The 19,461-nt window shown below is 45.2% G+C and overlaps 1 protein-coding gene across 1 annotated transcript in view; it reads right to left on the bottom strand.

Moving 5' to 3' along the window:
• The window catches only part of TLN2 (talin 2), a 437,998-nt gene that overhangs the window by 83,031 nt on the left and 335,506 nt on the right, over window positions 1–19,461 (bottom strand). Inside the window, exons 34-37 of the mRNA XM_035728108.1 lie at window positions 17,773–17,862; window positions 15,458–15,580; window positions 14,012–14,155; window positions 11,925–12,086 (exon numbers count right to left, since the gene is read on the bottom strand). Coding sequence (XP_035584001.1) covers window positions 11,925–12,086; window positions 14,012–14,155; window positions 15,458–15,580; window positions 17,773–17,862 — 519 coding nt within the window. The remainder of the gene's footprint in view (window positions 1–11,924; window positions 12,087–14,011; window positions 14,156–15,457; window positions 15,581–17,772; window positions 17,863–19,461) is intronic.

The raw sequence follows: 19,461 nt of genomic DNA, 5'->3' as shown, positions 1-19,461 counted from the left end.
TACCAAGTACAAAAAGAGGTGAAACTAATTTAAATTGTTAGCTGTCTGGTCACCCTTCAGAGCAGGTAAGACTAAGGGGCCCAAAGGGGGCTTCTGGGGGCTGGTCATGTTCTATTTCTTGATCTGGTTGTAGTTACCTAGGTGTATTCAACTTATGTTCACTGAGCTCTATACATACGATGTGTGTTTTTGTCTATCCATCTTATGCTTCAATAGCTTTTTAAGAAAAAGAGTAGCAGGTAACACAGTGGCACTGAGTGATCAGTCACATTGCTGATTAATGGCCTAGATGAGGAGAATCCAGGAACACAGCCTGTGATTCATGAAAGGCTGCCTAACAGAGGGCTAACACTTTGACTTGAGGTTCCCCAACCCCAGACCCTACCTTCTGGAGAACAAGACTGTTAGAACCTACAGCCTGTGACCTGGAGACAACATCCCTTCCTCCCAGCAAAGGGCTACACTTGAGAAGGCAGTTATATTTGTAGAAGAATAATAAATTTCTCCGTTAAATGACCAATTAAACTTTTAATTCAACTGTTATGAGCAATCTATAAAAGCCAATTTAGACAATTAGTGAACAAAAAACCAGAGGCCCCAGCATTCTGAAACAAACCAGATCTGAGATGAGAGCATTTCTATTTTTCAGGAAGGCAAGAGTAGGCAGCCACATATGCTTTAAAGGCTATTTCTGAATAACAACTTCATTCCAATCAAGTTTTGGCAGCTTGGGACAATAATTATACATCCTGCCACGCTAATATTTTCGGAGGAATTCCCACGAGCCTGGCTCATTTACCATCTTCGCTAATACCACACATGGCTTGCCTCTGCTCATCTGCAGGCACTGACCTCTCTTCTAACCTCACCAATTCTGCCATTCTTTCAACCCAATGGCAGCCCTACGTGCTAGTTCTTGCTCACACATATGGTCCCCATTCTAACTGCCACTCGTGTGCTCAGTACATGTGGAGTCGGTGCCTGAGACCTGCACTGTGTCTTGTTCCTCTAATCTTGTTGCACCATCAATATCATTGACTCCTTGAGGTCAGGCCCCACCAGGCTTCAGAGCCATCTGGAAACCCACGGGGAGGCAGGGCAGGTACTACTCAGCAGGAGCCTGACCAGAGTGACCCCGGAACGGGCAAACTGGTGTAGCAGGCAGATGGCAGGAATGGACTTTGGTGTCAAAGGAACTCAAATCCTAGCTGCACCAGTGGCCAGTCACACCCCCTCCACCTGGGATGATGTGGCATCTAGCTCAATGGAAGATGACAAGCCTCCCTTTTGTGCTGCTCATTCCTCCTGTTCTTATCGCCCCATCCCCTTTTTCTACCTTCTACAACCTTCTTGGCTGCTTAGGAAGGTAGGCATCTGATCAAGCCACCAACATTTACTTGAACTTATCCAAAAATGAAAAGACAAATAGCTGAGGTAAATCCGAAGGAACAGTTTTCTAATTGTGCAGTTTCATGAACTGTGCCAATAGATTAAGAAAGGATATATAGAGTTTGAGCCTGGGCACTAACATCATGCATCCTGCAGCCCACTGCTATTCATGGGACAGGATCTTGAATAACATGGAACAGAACACCAAGCTACAGCAACCACTATTTCCGCTAGAGGTAGCATTTAGCATCAGAAAGGATGGGTTACAGAGATATTATGTCGTTTCTGAATGCTGCTTCCACTCTGGGGATGGCTGAGCCCCCCGAGTAAACTGAATATGCCAATCTGCTCATTGGTGAAATTGCACGTATACATGACAGTTTTCATGCAGACATTCCATGTCACAGAATGTCTACTACAGCAGCTGCAACAATGAAGGGGTAAATTCATTTAGCCAAATGCCTGGGACCCATTAAGACAAGGATCCTCTTGACCCCTGGGCTAGCTCCTTTGAATGTTCTCTTAGCACAATCTCAAGGGAGTCTAGGAGAAACAATTTCTATATGCGTACCAGAATCAAAGATCCACGGAGTTTGGGGGGTTGGAAGGGGCCTTAAGACCTTAAAGATTTGGGACCTTAGTTCTAAATCTCCAATGTTCTAGATGATAAAACCAACACCTAGAAGGTGGCATGCTATCCAAGCTCATGCCTCAAACCACAACCCAAGAGCCCTGGCTCCCTTCTCTCATGACCTTAGACAAAGGCAGTAAGAATTGGAATAAGAGAAGCCCAAGAAGTTTTCCCCTTTCTTTTTCTTCTGAAAAAAATCTCCTTTACCAATCCAAACCTAAGGACGACCAAGAAGACATACTTACAGTCAAGTCAAAATCAATTGAAGAGCGCTGGATCTGGTATCTTTGGTACACACTAGGTATACTTAATCCCCAAATCTGAGCTTTACCTCTCCTGTGAGAGGCAAGGCCATCCTTCAACTTCTCAGAGAAATTAAAACTGTTGTACAACTTCTATTTGGCACCCAAACCTAAGCGAGTGCACGTGTGAAAGAGCATTCTATTCCACCCATGTGATTTGAGACTAGGTAATGAACTGACTGAAGAAAGAAAAGCAGGGGTCCCTGTGTGGGGTGACAGCAACCGTGGGTAGGGGTCTGTGTGCTTCTAATGTGGCTGGTGTTTAGAGAAATCTGCCAGGGAGGAGGGTGCAGATATTTATTCCTGCTGAGCCAAGCTTTGGGATTTTAAAGAACACCGTCGGTAGAGGTTTAAGATTCTTGGGGGCACACATTCTAATGGTGTGGATAACCCGCTGCTAAGGTCTATTCCCTGATCTCCCATGTTCCTCTGGCTGGGGTCCCTCCTGTTTTTGTGCCTATAATGGTGTGGCAGCTGGGACTGAGGCTTGGGCACATCCTCATGGTTAAAAGAAAAAAAAAAAGGTTGGGGAGCAGGATGGTGGAGGAGCAGGAGACCTGGATTTCGTCTGGTCTCAGGAATTCAGCTGAATAGGGATCAAACCATTCTGAACACCTACGAACCCAACAGGAGATCGAAGAAGAGAGTAGCAACAACTCTCTGAACAGAGAAGCGACCACTTACTGGAAGGTAGAAAGTGCGGAGAAGTGAATCCGAGGCGATATTCGGGAGGATAGACGGCGGGGGAGGGGCCTCCGGCGGCCGCTTCTGGCAAGTGCTAGAGCCGCGGAGCACAAAATCGAACTTTTTAGAAGTCGGCTCTGCTGAGGGACGTCGCTCCAGTGGCTAAGCGGGGGGTGGAACCCTCGCGGGACAGTGTGGTCTCAGGACCCTCGGGGTCACAGAAAGCCCGGGGGTGCCTGAGTGCAGCAGAGCTCCCAGGTATCGGAGCGGGGAAGCCGGCTGCAGAGACGGAGCCGAGGCGGGGGCTCTCAGCTCGGGGTTGCCATAAACTGTGATCCGCGGCCCAGTCGGGCCACTGCTCCTCCAGCAGGGACCCAACAAGCGGCAGAGCCGGGGAGACTCCCCTTCCTCCCCTGGGAGGAGCGGCGCGGGAGCGCACCGCAGGGATCTGCTGGGTTTGGAGACTCCACACGGGGTCCGGTGCCAGATAGAAACGCTCGGTCACAGGCCGGGTGAGCACAGAGTGCGGTGGAGACCGGGGAGACAGGAGTGACTAACTGCTTTTCTCTGGGGCGCACTGAGGAGTGGGGACCCAAGTTCTCGGCTCCTCCGGGCGGAGATTGGGAGGCTGCCATTTTCACTCTTGTCCTCTAATGCTGTACCGAGAGCTTGCAGGGAACAAAAGCTACTGAGAGCAAACCCCAGCAGCTTGCTTAGCCCGGACTGACAAGGGCGGGGCAATTCCGCCTCCGGCAAAGACATTTGGGAACCACGGCAACAGGCCCCTCCCCCAGAAGATCAGCACGAACAGCCAGCAAGACAAGACCAAGTTTACCGATCAAGGAGAACGGGAGAACTCCAGCGCGGGGAATTCTGCACATAGAATTCATGGCTTTTTTATCATGATTCATTAGTCTTTCAAAGTTAATTTTTTTAAACTTTTTTTTGAATTTTTCTTTTTCCCCTTTTCAACCAACATCTTATCAATCCCTTTTTAAAAAAAATTTTTTTTATTTTTCATTTTTAGAGGCACATTCTATCCCTTTATAGTAGTTACCCTTATTTTTGGCATATATATATATAAGTTGTTCTCTCTTTAAAATTTTGAGATACACTTTCTTCTAACAGATCAAAATATACCCTAAATCTCTAGTGTATGGCTTTGTTCTAGTCTCCTCCCTGATCACATTCTCTTCCCTTTTTCTTTCTTTTTTAATCCTCTTTTTTCTTTTTTCAAGCACCTTATCAATATTCCTTTTTAAAATTTTTTTTATAATTTTCATCTTTACAGTCATATTCCATCCCTTCATTGTATCAACCCTTATTTTGCACATATATATAAGTCTTTCTTTCTTTAAAATTTTAGGAGGCACTTTCTTCTAACAGACAAAAATACACCCAAAATCTAGTGTGTGGCACTGACCTATGCACTAGCCTTATCATATTTGATCATATTCTGTTTTTTTGTTTTGTTCTGTTTTTGTTTGTTTTTATCTTTTTCCTTTTTTTTCCCTCTTTCTTTTTTCTTTCTTTCTCATTCTTTTCCCCTGGTTTAAGGTCTTTTCTTATTTGTTTAGAGTATATTTCTGGGGGCATTGTTAACCTGTTAGCATTTTGTTCTCTCATTCATCTATTCTCCTCTGGACAAAATGACAAGATGAAAGAAATCACCTCAACAAAAAGAACAAGAGGTAGTACCGTCTGCCAGGGAACTACTCAATACGGACATTAGTGTGATGCTGGACCTAGAGTTCAGAATCATGATTTTAAAGATACTAGCTGGGCTTGAAAAAAGCATGGAAGTTATTAGAGAAACCCTTTCTGGAGAAATAAAGGAACTAAAATCTAACCAAGTCAAAATCAAAAAGGCTATTAATGAGGTGCAATAAAAAATGGGGGCACTGACTGCTAGGATAAATGAGGCAGAAGAGAGAATCAGCGATATAGAAGACCGAATGATGGAAAATAAAGAAGCTGAGAAAAAGAGAGATAAACAACTACTGGATCACGAGGGCAGAATTCGAGAGATAAGCGATATGATAAGATGAAACAACATTAGAATAATTGGGATCCCAGAAGAAGAAGAAAGGGAGAGAGGGGCAGAAGGTATATTGGAGCAAATTATAGCAGAGAACTTCCCTAATGTGGGGAAGGAAACAGGCATCAAAATCCAGGAGGCACAGAGAACCCCTCTCAAAATCAATAATAGGTCAACACCCCGATATCTAATAGTAAAACTTACGAGTCTCAGAGACAAAGAGAAAATCCTGAAAGCAGCTCAGGAGAAGAGATATGTAACCTATAATGGTAGAAACATTAGATTGGCAGCCGACCTATCCACAGCGACCTGGCAGGCCAGAAAGGACTGGCATGATATCTTCAGAGCACTAAACGAGAAAAATATGCAGCCAAGAATACTATATCCAGCTAGGCTCTCATTGAAAATTGAAGGAGAGATAAAAAGCTTCCAGGACAAACAAAAACTAAAGGAATTTGCAAACACGAAACCAGCCCTCCAAGAAATATTGAAAGGGGTCCTCTAAGCAAAGAGAGAGCCTAAAAGCAGCATAGACCAGAAAGGAACACAGACAGTATACAGTAACAGTCACCTTACAGGCAAAACAATGGCACTAAATTCATATCTTTCAATAGTTACCCTGAATGTAAATGGGCTAAATGCCCCAATCAAAAGATACAGGCTATCAGATTGGATTAAAAAACAAGACCCATCAATATGCTGTCTGCAAGAGACTCGTTTTAGACCAAAGACACCCCCACATTGAAAGTGAGGGGGTGGAAAACCATTTACCATGCTAATGGACACCAAAAGAAAGCTGGGGTGGCAATTCTCATATCAGACAAATTAGATTTTAAACCAAAGACTGTAATAAGAGATGAGGAAGGACACTATATCCTACTGAAAGGGTCTATCCAGCAAGAAGATCTAACAATTGTAAATATCTATGCCCCGAACATGGGAGCAGCCAATTATATAAGGCAATTCATAACAAAAGCGAAGAAACACATGGACAACAATACAATAATAGTGGGGGACTTTAACACCCCCCTCACTGAAATGGACAGATCATCTAAGCAAAAGATCAACAAGGAAATAAAGACTTTAAATGACACACTGGACCAGATGGACTTCACAGACATATTCAGAACATTACATCCCAAAGCAATGGAATACACATTCTTCTCTAGTGCCCATGGAACATTCTCCAGAATAGATCACATCCTAGGTCACAAATCAGGTCTCAACCGGTACCAAAAGATTGGGATCATTCCCTGCATATTTTCAGACCACAATGCTTTGAAACTAGAACTCAATCACAAGAGGAAAGTTGGAAAGAACTCAAATACATGGAGGCTAAAGAGCATCCTACTCAAGAATGAATGGGTCAACCAGGAAATTAAAGAAGAATTTAAAAAATTCATGGAAACCAATGAAAATGAAAACACAACTCTTCAAAATCTTTGGGATGCAGCAAAGGCAGTCCTAAGAGGAAAGTATATAGCAATACAAGCCTTTCTCAAGAAACAAGAAAGGTCTCAAATACACAACCTAACCTTACACCTAAAGGAGCTAGAGAAAAAACAGCAAATAAAGCCTAAACCCAGCAGGAGAAGAGAAATAATAAAGATCAGAGCAGAAATCAATGAAATAGAAACCAAAAGGACAGTAGAACAGATCAACGAAACTAGGAGCTGGTTCTTTGAAAGAATTAACAAGATTGATAAACCCCTGGCCAGACTTATCAAAAAGAAAAGAGAAATGACCCAAATCACAAAATCATGAATGAAAGAGGAGAGATCACAACCAACACCAAAGAAATACAAACAATTATAAGAACATATTATGAGCAACTGTATGCCAGCAAATTAGATAACCTGGAAGAAATGGATGCATTCCTAGAGATGTATCAACTACCAAAATTGAACCAGGAAGAAATAGAAAACCTCAACAGACCTATAACCACTAAGGAAATTGAAGCAGTCATCAAAAAATCTCCCAACAAACAAAAGCCCAGGGCCAGATGGCTTCCCAGGGGAATTCTACCAAACATTTAAAGAAGAATACCTATTCTCTTGAAACTGTTCCAAAAAATAGAAATGGAAGGAAAACTTCCAAACTCATTTTATGAGGCCACCATTACCTTGATCCCAAAGCCAGACAAAGACCCCATCAAAAAGGAGAATTACAGAGCAATATCCTTGATGAACATGGATGCAAAAATTCTCACCAAAATACTAGCTAATAGGATGCGACAGTACATGAAAAGGATTATTCACCATGACCAAGTGGGATTTATCCCTGGGCTGCAAGGTTGGTTCAACACCCACAAATCAATCAACGTGATACAATACATTAACAAAAGAAAGAACAAGAATCACAGGATCCTCTCAATAGATGCAGAAAAAGCATTTGACAAAGTACAGCATCCTTTCTTGATCAAAACTCTTCAGAGTATAGGGATAGAGGGTACATACCTCAGTATCATAAAAGCCATCTATGGAAAACCTACAGTGAATATCATTCTCAATGGGGAAAAGCTGAGAGCTTTTCCCCTAAGGTCAGGAACGCGGCAGGGATGTCCACTGTCACCACTGCTATTCAAAAAATATTAGAAGTCCTAGCCACAGCAATCAGACAACAAAAAGAAATCAAAGGCATCCAAATCGGCAAAGAGGAAGTCAAACTCTCACTCTTTGCAGATGATATGATACTGTATGTGGAAAACCCAAAAGACTCCACCCCAAAACTGCTAGAACTCATACAGGAATTCAGTAAAGTAGCAGGATATAAAATCAATGCACAGAAATCAGTGGCATTCCTATACACCAACAACAAGACAGAAGAGACACAAATCAAGGAGTCGATCCCATTTACAATTGCACCCAAAACCATAAGATACCTAGGAATAAATCTAACCAAAGAGGCAAAGGATCTATACTCAGAAAACTATAAAATACTCATGAAAGAAATTGAAGAAGACACAAAGAAATGGAAAAACGTTCCGTGCTCATGGATTGGGAGAACAAACATTGTGAAGATGTCAATGCTACCTAGAGCAATCTACACATTCAATGCAATCCTCATCAAAATACCATGCACTTTTTTCAAGGAAATGGAACAAACAATCCTCAAATCTGTATGGAACCAGAAGAGACCCCGAAAAGCCAGAGGAATGTTGAAAAAGAAAAGCAAAGCCGGCAGTATCACAATTCCGGACTTCCAGCTCTATTACAAAGCTGTCATCATCAAGACAGTATGGTACTGGCACAAAAACAGACACATAGATCAATGGAACAGAATCGAGAGCCCAGAAATGGACCCTCCACTCTATTGTCAACTAATCTTTGACAAAGCAGGAAAGAACGTCCAATGGAAAAAAGACAGTCTCTTCAACAAATGGTGTTGGGAAAATTGGACAGCCACATGCAGAAGAATGAAACTGGACCATTTCCTTACACCACACACAAAAATAGACTCCAAATGGTTGAAAGACCTAAACGTGAGACAGGAGTCCATCCAAATCCTAAAGGAGAACACAGGCAGCAACCTCTTCGACCTCAGCCGCAGCAACTTCTTCCTAGAAACATCGCCAAAGGCAAGGGAAGCAAGGGCAAAAATGAACTCTTGGGATTTCATCACGATAAAAAGCTTTTGCACAGCAAAAGAAACAGTCCACAAAACCAAAACACAACCAACAGAATGGGAGAAAATATTTGCAAATGACGTATCAGATAAAGGGCTAGTATCCAAAATCTATAAAGAACTTACCAAACTCAACACCCAAAGAACAAATAATCCAATCAAGAAATGGGCAGAAGACATGAACAGACATTTTTACAAATGAAGACATCCAAATGGCCAACAGACACATGAAAAAGTGCTCAACATCGCTCGGCATCAGGGAAATCCAAATCAAAACCTCCATGAGATACCACCTCACACCAGTCAGAATGGCTAAAATTAACACGTCAGGGAACGACAGATGTTGGCGGGGATGTGGAGAAAGGGGAACCCTCCTACACTGTTGGTGGGAATGCAAGCTGGTGCAGCCGCTCTGGAAAACAGTATGGAGGTTCCTCAAACAGTTGAAAATAGAGCTACCCTACGACCCAGCAATTGCACTACTGGGTATTTACCCAAAGATACAAATGTAGGGATCCGAAGGGGTACGTGCACCCCAATGTTTATAGCAGTGATGTCCACAAAAGCCAAACTGTGGAAAGAGCCAAAAGTCCATCGACAGATGAATGGATAAAGAAGATGTGGTCTATATATACAATGGAATATTATGCAGCCATCAAAAGGAATGAGAGCTTGTCATTTGCAACGACGTGGATGGAACTGGAGGGTGTTATGCTGAGCGAAAGAAGTCAATCAGAGAAAGACATGTATCCTATGACCTCACTGATATGAGGAATTCTTAATCTCAGGAAACAAACTGAGGGTTGCTGGAGTGGTGGGGGGTGGGAGGGATGGGGTGGCTGGGTGATAGACATTGGGGAGGGTATGTGCTATGGTGAGCACTGTGAATTGTGCAAGACTGTTGAATCACAGATCTGTACTTCTGAAACAAATAATGCAGTATATGTTAAGAAAAAAAAAAAAGAAAGCAGGAGGGGAAGAATGAAGGGGGGTAAATCGGAGGGGGAGACGAACCATGAGAGATGATGGACTCTGAAAAACAAACTGAGGGTTCTAGAGGGGAGGGGGCTGGGGGGATGGGTTAGCCTGGTGATGGGTAATAAAGAGGGCACGTTCTGCGTGGAGCACTGGGTGTTATGCGCAAACAATGAATCATGGAACACTACATGCAAAACTAATGATGTAATGTATGGTGACTAACATAACAAAAAAATGGGGAAAAAAAAGAAAATTGAATGTAAGAATATATAGAGAATAAAAAAACTGAATAAATCCATTTTATCAGCTAAAAAAAAAGAAAAAAAAAAAAGGTACTAAGAAGCCTAAAACTTAGAGCAAACTGCACCTGCGAGGGCAGCTGTCTTAAACATCGAGGGAATTGAATATTCATTCATTCCACTCTACGATAGGATTCTTAAGCATTCCTTAAAACAGGAAATCTATTCAGTATATAGGATGGTGAGCTACAGGGAAAGGACCCATTACCATTTTCCTATTAGTAAACTAAAAACAAGGCTCATTGTCCCTGGCGAACCCTGCCACGTGGTGCAGATTGAAAAACCAAGCCCATTTCAGCCGGTCGAGGGGCAATGGGTTCGTTTCTGTTCCTCGGGCATTGCTGCTGGTTCCCAGGGAGCTCACCAAGCCGAGGCCTTCATCTTCCCCACCTACTGATCACTCTGCACCCCTCCTCTGATGTTCCCGCACACGCCTATCTTTCAGGCCATTACAAGAGCTCATTTGTCGCCAGGAATTGCAAAGAGGGTTTGACACCATGAGGAGCATCTGAAAAGAAGAGGAGATCTTAGCAGAGATGCTTTATACAGAGACAGGTCAGGACTTAGAGCAGGAGGCAGCACAAAAGAAAGGTTCCCAGCAATTTCTATAGAACAGTTTCCTTCCTTTTCGTCCTCTGTTGGTCCATCTAAATATAGTCTGTTTCTCAACGATCAGAAAATGGCCAAGTTTGACTGCAGTCAGTTAATGATACAGCAACCACCAATGATGTGACTCCCCTCTGCTGCAGCTGTCTTTCAGCCCTCCCTCCTCCAATCTGCACACAAGTAGTGTCAACAGACCAAGGCGTTTCTTCCTAAGGTAGTCTGGATTTGAACACCACGCTGGGGTGAGAGTAGGACTGGGATTGCAAAGAACAGGGGCTCTGGGATCTGGGTTTGAATTTCCATCTGCCACTTACTTACTGTCTGGGTCGCCTTGGGAAAGTTACCTAACCTGCTAGCGCCTGGTATCCTGAGTGCACAATGGGGGTGACAAACACAGGGTGGCTGTGTGAACTGGGATGAGTGATATGCACCAAACAGTTGGAACAGGCTTTGTACAAACCAAACAGTTAAAAATGTAAGCTTTACTCATTTCGAATACTATCAACTATGACGGTAATTAAGGTGAGCTGCCACCAGCATCCCAGGGGCACCTGCTCACCGGCTTCAATTTATTTCCAACCTATCTTATTATTGTCTTCAAATAGGCAGACTTTACTTTCTTAAGACTCTTTGTTGAAACGGCAAGAAACTGCTGACCAGGCTAACCGGTCTGTGCTCTCACCCACCAGCTTCCAAGTGCTGCCAGGCTGCGAGTTCCTTCCTCATACAGGGTACTCTGCCCCCACCCCTCCCTCAACCAGTCCACAGCCTATAACACAAAGATGAACTTGCTACAAACATGGAGTGCTCTATTTTAAAAATCTGATGCTCCAATTCAAACATTCAAACAGCTATAAACAGAAATCATAGGATAGGTGAAACTGACTTTTTAAGGTGATTTCCCCACAACTTCCCATTCCCTTCCCCACTCCACCTTCTCTCTAGGTCCAGATATATCTAGCAACAATGGCAGACCCCCTACCAGCAATTCCCTGTAGCAAATGAGCTCAAAACCAGCCCACAGCAGCAGACTGTGTGAGTAAACACAAGGTGTCTGCTCCCCAAACACCGTGCCAAGAGACGCCTCACAGCCAACCTCTTCCACATTTCTGCTCCTAAGCTTCTCGTGTACAGAACTTGGTGACCGCGTCCCATCCCTCCGCCCCAGCTAAGAAGGTTAGTAGAGGCCAAGGCTGTTGGTTTTTCATGATAATTATCTCCATTGGAAAAGGACTTCCCCTCACTGACTTCAATCAGGAGTTAGGCTTCAGGAGACACAAGTCTTAGGAAAGCAGAGCTTAAATCCTGCACACTTCTTTCCCCACTGGAACAGGTGATGCATGGATCACTAAGACCTCAGTTCTGTAACCTACCTTGATGGTCTTCACGAGGTTGGCAGTGCTGTTGGCGACTTCCTTGGCTGACTGGACAAAGTGCCTCTTGGCCACTGGGTTGGCCGTCTTGGACGAGGCGATGCGGCAGGCATTGCAAAGGGCGGAGGTGTGCTTGGCGACAATTGTGGCCGCCGACAGAACCTACAAAACACGGAGCCGGGTTGGGGCACAGCATACTCAGTGCAGTGGGGTCCAGGTCAGAGGGGTCCACCCTGGTCCCGAGCCCTGGATTCCTCTTCAGCTCACCTATCTCGGGCCCGTATAACGCGCCGTGTGTGTCTAGCTCTGCCGCCCCAAAGCCACACCAGGAAAGCAGGGGGCAAGAATGGCTAAGCAAGAGAGAATACACAGAAGGAAAGGAGGTGCCACTGGAGTAGTGGGACAGTGCTGGGCTCCAGAGCGTGTGAAAGGAGAGGTAGTCAGCTCTGCTTCAGGGCCCCCCACCAGGAGGCATTCGGTCCGGGGTCTAGGCCAGCACTGCCTGACCGAAATGTAGTATGAATGAGATATGACATTTTATTTTATTATTATTTTTTAAATAGTTTATTTATTTATTTGAGAGAGAGACTGAGATAGAGAGAGCATGAGAGGGGGGAGGGTCAGAGGGAGAAGCAGACTCCCTGCTGAGCAGGGAGCCCGATGCGGGACTCGATCCCGGGACCCCAGGATCATGACCCGAGCCAAAGGCAGTCGCCTAACCAACTGAGCCACCCAGGCACACGACATTTGACATTTTAGACTGGCTAGTAGCCACATTAAAGTAAGTAGAGAAACAAGAGCAATTAATTTCAATAACTTATTTTTTTTTAAGATTTTATTTATTTATTTATTAGAGAGAGAGAGAGAGAGAGAGAGACACAGCGAGAGAGGGAACACAAGCAGGGGGATTGGGAGAGGGAGAAGCAGGCTTCCCGCCGAGCAGGGAGCCCGATGCGGGGCTCGATCCCAGGACCCTGGGATCACGACCTGACCCGAAGGCAGATGCTTAATGACTGAGCCACCCAGGCGCCCCTAATTTCAGTAACTTATTTTATTTAACTTGACATATCCAAAATATTTCATTTCACCAGGTAATATCACCTGGAGTCCACGTCTAGATGAGGAAAAGAAACATCAAGGTGTAACAGCTCCTTCCTTGTCTACAGGGAACTGTGGGCACCTGAGTAAGGGGCCTGGGTCAGGCATCTCCTGGGCCCCACCACTCTCTTGAATCCCCCCTGATCCACTTTGCTGAAGCTGGTAACACGCCTTTGTCCTTAACTGGATAGGCAGAAACGTCAGGTACCCTAACGTCTTCCATGCCAGTTCTCAGGCTCGTAGGTAGGTCTGATGGCCCCTGTATTGCCTCCTTAACTTGGGTCCCCCTCCTGCCGGAAGAATGCCGGGCTTGGGGTTCACGGAGGACGTGGCACTCACAGGCCGCCTCTGGTAGCACTATGGGTTGGTTCCTGTTCCTTTTAGCACACGCTGCTTAAGTTACTGGGACTTCATGCCACTCGGATACGGAGTGTCGCCCATACTGTCTAGTCCTGTGGGTCCTTTTGGCACTTTGAATTCTGACCAGACTCTGAGGCCTGGCTCAGGACCACCATCTCTGTGCAGTGAACCTTGACAGGCCCGCACGGAGCTCAGCACATATTCCTCTGTGCATCCCGGGTGCTGTCATCATACCCTGACTACCCCATCTTCCAAGCCTTAATGAACAGAGGAAGAGCCAGGACATAGAGGGGATCAGGTCTAACTTGTGTTGACCCTTAGTGCTGAGTACAGAACAAGCCCTCCACCTACATCCTCTGACCTGAATGAAATCATGAGACTCCTGATGAATCTCCCGACGATGACTTCATCCTATTGCCCACCAGCACCTCGTTTCAAAGCACTGACACACTGCCACGCTCACCACATTTTGCAATATCCCCCGCCAAGTTGTTATCCACAGGGCTGCCTTTAGCTGGCTTAGCAAGCTCGGAAAGAACAGTATTCTTCCCTAGTTCCTCATGGTCTCTCACAAGCCCCCTACGAGAGTTTAAGGACTCACAGAGCTCACAGCCTTGCCCCGTGCTTACCTGTGACGGGCTGCTGCCGGGGTCCACCAGGTTCTGGCATGCCATCTGGATAGCCTGGTTAGCCCTGGCAAACTGGATGGGGTCCACGAGGCCCTGATGTCCCGCCTGGCTATTTGGATCAGAGATGCCCACCAGGTATGCAGCCTGGAAAGGGAGAAGGAAAGCGCAGCTCAGACTCTCTGTGCTGCCAGATAAGCCTGTCGGGGATGATGGCCCGGCAGTGTGCAGGCCGCGTTCTCAGGGGCTCCCTGGTGCAGGTTGGTCAGGGTAATCTCACCAGTAAGGGTTTAAGGACAAACGGGCTGATGGCGGCCGAGTCTCCTGCAGCCTTCTGGGAACAAAGTCTTCTGTTCTGAAAAAAGCCTCAAGAAACTTTCCTATGGGGCCTGAACAAGGATGAATGCAGCCCTGTGTGCTCATCTTAGGACCATGAGGGGCCCAGTCTCAGTGTGAGGCTGACTCTTCGGCTGGCAGATGGTATAGGCAGAAAAAAGGGGGTGGGGACCAATGGCACGGAGCCGCTGGGTTGGCTAACCTTGGAGCTTGCCGTGCATGGGAGTTTCTCATCTCATTGCCAACTGCATCCTTATTGTTCAGGCCAGTGTACCCAGGAGTAAGGAGAGTGAGTAAGATGGCTCAGGAAAAAAAAATGCACTATTTGGTCTCTAAGAGGACAAGAAGCTCTAAGAGAAGATCTTCTCTTTAAACCCTTTGGATAGTCAAATCACAGGGAGAATATGAAACTGTGAATGGGAATTTTAATCTTAAGTCATTTCCCAGGAGATTTGAGGGGCAGGGTAAGGATAATGTCATCCCCCAAACTAGGGATGTTTCCCTTTGGTTCAGTAAAATTTTCCAGTCTCAACGTAACAGTCAAATGATAAATCCTTCAAGGTAAGTGCTGACATGAGCCCAGTAGTTATTACAGATGCACAGGACAGTTGAACCAAAGCAAGGAACATGCCCGATCATGTCTCTGCAGGATGGTATCTAATTTTTTCTCCCTCTGATCCTAAGAAGAGCATGACTAAGATTTTTGCAATTTTAAAGCCTCAGAAAGAATGTGAATTATGTAATACTCATTTTTTCCCCCTTAAAACCACTCCTCTCTAAAAGTGGTCTTAAAAAACCTCCCAAATCTGGCCTCTGAAGGCTTATGGTGGGTCTGCAGTGTTCTGAGTTGCACTGCCCTCACCAGGCTGCTGTGCTCCTGGGGGGTAACTGGCTGGTGCTGTGTCGAAATGGCCCAGCCAGCACAGGAACCTCCACCTTTACCATGGTTTCTATGATGGTGGTCAGGGATGGAGTTGCCCTTGGAGCTCCCCCGTGCCTCCCACAGGGACAGGGTACTCCTGGTATCCTCACTCGAGCACAGCACAGAGGCACAAGACACAGGCCTTAAGGCTGGAAGGCCTGCATCAGGGGTCCTGGGGGCCAGTCCCTTACCTGGGCTGCAGCCTCTGTCAGCCCACAGAGGGCCTTGGACGCAATCCCCACACACTCCCCAAATGCAGGGAGGTCCCCGGTCTTGGCGTTCTGTGAAATCCCTGCCATCGACTCGCCCAGAACCTGCAAAACCACCAACCAGTGATACTCGCGAACCAGCATTTCTTCCAGCCATGGGGAAAAGGGTGCTACACTTCCAACTTTAACATTCAAGGCCACTTAATGTACACGATTTGCCATTATTTTTCTTTATATGCATTAAGAGGAGATTTAAGAGAATTATATCATTTCTGTTTTATGAAGAGAAATGAATAATGAAATCATGAACCTTTCATCTAAAAACTATCTATATCTTGGGGTGCCTGGGTGGTTGGTTAAATGTCCAACTCTTGATTTTAGCTCAGGTCATGATCTCAGGGTCCTGAGATTGAGCCCTGCATCGGGTGGCTCCAAGCTCAGCACAGAGTCTGCTTGGGATTTTCTCCCTTTCTCTGCCCCAACCCCTTTAGCCCCCTCCCCTGCCCTGCTCTGCTCGCTCACTCTCTCTTCAAAAAAGAAAAAAAGTTACCTAGATCTCAAAGAGCTACAGTTAATATATACAGACCAATAAAGTAAAACCTATACAGGGCATCTCAGAGGTGAATGGTCTCAAGTGAGACCTGTCAGTACCCAGAAAAATCAGACACATACACTGAACTGCAGGGAGTCACACCCAGGAAAGCAGAAGACATACCCTTGCTGATATTATTCATTTACTTATTGACAGTAAAATTTAAGTATGGCTTTGTTAAAAAGTGTGTGTGTGTACATAGGTAGGTGATCTGAACACTAAGACTATTTCCTAAATTTTTAAGTATTTCCCCTTATTTTGAAAATCACTGATGTCTTTTTTTCTCCAGAGGTCTTAAAATAAGAGCTAAAAGGGATTTTAATGTTTAGAATCCAACCCAGAGAGGCTGAGCCCCCTACGTAAGGTCACACAGAAGGTCACACGGGCAGGGGCAGGATGCCTGCCCCGGGGCTGGTGTTCTGTCCTCCATGGGCCTTGTCATGCCCCAAGAGGGCAGGTCCTAGTCCTCCTTCCCAGGGTCACAGATGATGGAATGGAAGATGTTGAACACAACCCTTTAGAAAGACTACGGCACTGCCAATACAGAATTCTTCATCAATAAGCCATCTGGGACGGGGAGAAGATTCCCTAAAATTGCTTAGATACACAACACAGTCCAGTGTACATGAAGACATGCAAAGCAGAGAAGTTAGAAGGCCTTTGTACGCACCGTATTGTCCTTCCTATCAAGCTGCCTCCCTCTTTAGGAAGGAAGAGTTTCTTTGGATCTAAGTGTGTAAGACACATGCACCCTTCCCTTAGGCCATCCAGAATTCCATGAAGGGTGCTGGTCAGAGCAAACTCTACGCTTAGCCCATTGCAAGGCAGGCCCCTCCTGACATCACCAACACAGCTGTGTCCCCAAAGCTAACGTCAGGGTGACGTAGACAAACACACACTTGTGCTCCAAACACAAACTTGGTACTGGCGACTGTTCCATATCCGCTTGTCTCCCTTGTATTTCATTTTAACCCGGTTTTGAAGCATTCGCAACAACTTTGGTATTGCCACCATAGGTTAGTGCTTCTCAACTTTTTAAAAAATCATTATTGCTCCACTAAGAAATCTTTTTAGCCTCCCTGCCCCCAATTGCTAACCACATCAAAGTAAATAAGAAGAAATAAGATTTTGTTGAGCAAGGTTAAGATGTGGCAGGGGGTAGGGACACAAACTATTGCAGTATTTAAATTTTCTCACTCCTACCTCCCAAAAGAACCCCCAATTTTTCAATTATCTTGAGAATGATGCCATTAATGGATGGCCAGAAGAACAGACAAGGGGGTCTCATCAAAGCCAAGGTCCCTGATGGGCTTTCCCTTGCAATTCAGTCCCAAATGAAAGAAATCCATGATTTGATTCACAGTAAGAACCATTTACGATATGGTATAAGCACTGTATCTCTAAGTGTCACTTCTGGACTGCATTGGCAGGAACCTAGGGACCTGTCAGAAATGTACAATCTCAGCCCCACCTCCGATCTACTGAATCAGAAACTCAGGGGTAAGGTCCAGCAATCTGTGTTTGACAAGACCCCTAAGTGATTCTGATGCACAGTCAAGTTTGAGGAGCACCTGAGCAAAGCGCTCCACCGTCAGGCTTCGTAATATATGCAGCCACACAGAGAGGCCAAAGACAGATACATACAGAGCATGTCTAGATCCTTCCACACAATGAGGAAGAATGTGAACAGCACAGAGAGGCTTACCTTGGAGTTTTCCATCACACTCTCAATGCAGTCAAAGTAAGAGAGGTCACTCACAGGTTCATTAGGATTGTCCAACATCCCCTTGACAGTCTACAGAAGGAAAACACAACTTTAAAAGCAAGCGAGTGTTACAGAACCAGAGAAATTTCAACGTAAAATACCAACTGTCGACTCCCCCTCCACATATAGGATTCTGGTCATGATCACTCATTTATCCACATTCTTGAGAGGAATTTAGATGCTTTTATCTATGACTTCAGATTTCCTGCTAGCAACACAACACTGATGGCAGGGAGAAGGATGTCTCAGGTTAGCTTTGACAGAGAAGAGAGTCTCCTGTTTACAAATCTGAAGGAGAAGCATGGTATCCACAAAAGGGAGAGATTTTTTTTTTTTTTTCCTTAAGAAAATCTAATGTGTACATGAAGACTTGCAAAGCAGAGAAGTTAGAATTGACCAATGCAAGGCAATGGTCAATTAGCATAATTTCTCTGCTGGGTAACTCCAAGGAGTTTACAATTCAAGGACACATTAACTCATTTCTACTCGATGAGGAGAACCTTCAGTTTTCAATTCTGGAACCTTTTAATGCATAGGCATGAAAGAAGGGAACTCCCTAAAACTGCCCACTGGGATGGTTCATTTGTTTGTAATTCAAAAAGTATAGAAAACATTCACTCCTATTTAGGTATCCCTCAAGGAGCAGGGCATGGGGCTTGCTCCTTTGTCTCCAGTCCACTGAAAATCATTGTGAGCTTGCATGTTGTAATAATCTCCAACAGTCACGTATGAGGGAATTTTCCAGGGGAGGTAAGTCTGGGATACAGCCATCCAACCTCCTCCCCAGTGAGTGAGAGTGTACATTCGGACCCAGCAGCCTTTGGGGGTACAGCCATTTGAGTTGCCAAGGATTGGGGGAGGTCATGGTGGAAACTGCTGAGTTACTAAGATCCAGGAAAGAGGGCAGCATAAAGGAGTGCATTTCAATGAAGAACCTCCTCCCCCTCTTCACATAATCAAAACTGTTTTAGTAATAGCAGTCCCGAAAGAGTCATAATTTTGGCAACCAAGGATACCGTTAAGGGACAGAGTGTTTGTATCTGGGCCTACAGATCTGATTTGGACCAAAAGCCCACATACCGTGTTTGTGGATGTGAACAGAGCGGGATAGGACAGTAATTAACCCAACATAGGAATCAGGCTCCACCGTTCTCAGAATGCTTTAGTCCTCCGGTAACAAGCCTCTTCCCACCTCCAGCTGTGCTCACTGGCCAACTGCCACCAGCAGACTGGGCCTCAATCAAACCCTTCAGAAGCTGCAATCAGACCCCCGCTGGCATGCTGGGTACTCCTGTGCTAATCATCCAGAAAACTAAAGGTACATTGGATAGAACCAACCCATATCCACTGAGATATCTAATTGGCTGTTTCAATACAACCTGCACTGGTTAGGACTGCTTTACATACAAGTGGGCACAATGATTTTCTGTTTACCTGTGTATGTCCTAGGGGCACAGATGAATTTTCCATTATAAATAAGCCCTAAGTATGAATATAAATTGGGAAGCACCCACACTGTGTTCTGGGCCACCACAGGTCTCATAGTCACCTTGATTGGGTAGTAAGTATTACTCCTGAGTTTCCACTAATGTGCCCCCTACAGTGTCTAAAAAAAAATGTGTGCAAAAA

The sequence above is a fragment of the Zalophus californianus genome, chromosome 6 (assembly GCF_009762305.2).
Source record: "Zalophus californianus isolate mZalCal1 chromosome 6, mZalCal1.pri.v2, whole genome shotgun sequence".
NCBI classification, from domain to species: Eukaryota; Metazoa; Chordata; class Mammalia; order Carnivora; family Otariidae; genus Zalophus; species Zalophus californianus.
The sequence above is the reverse complement of the archived record's forward strand: the minus strand, read 5'-3'. Positions and strand labels throughout refer to the sequence as shown.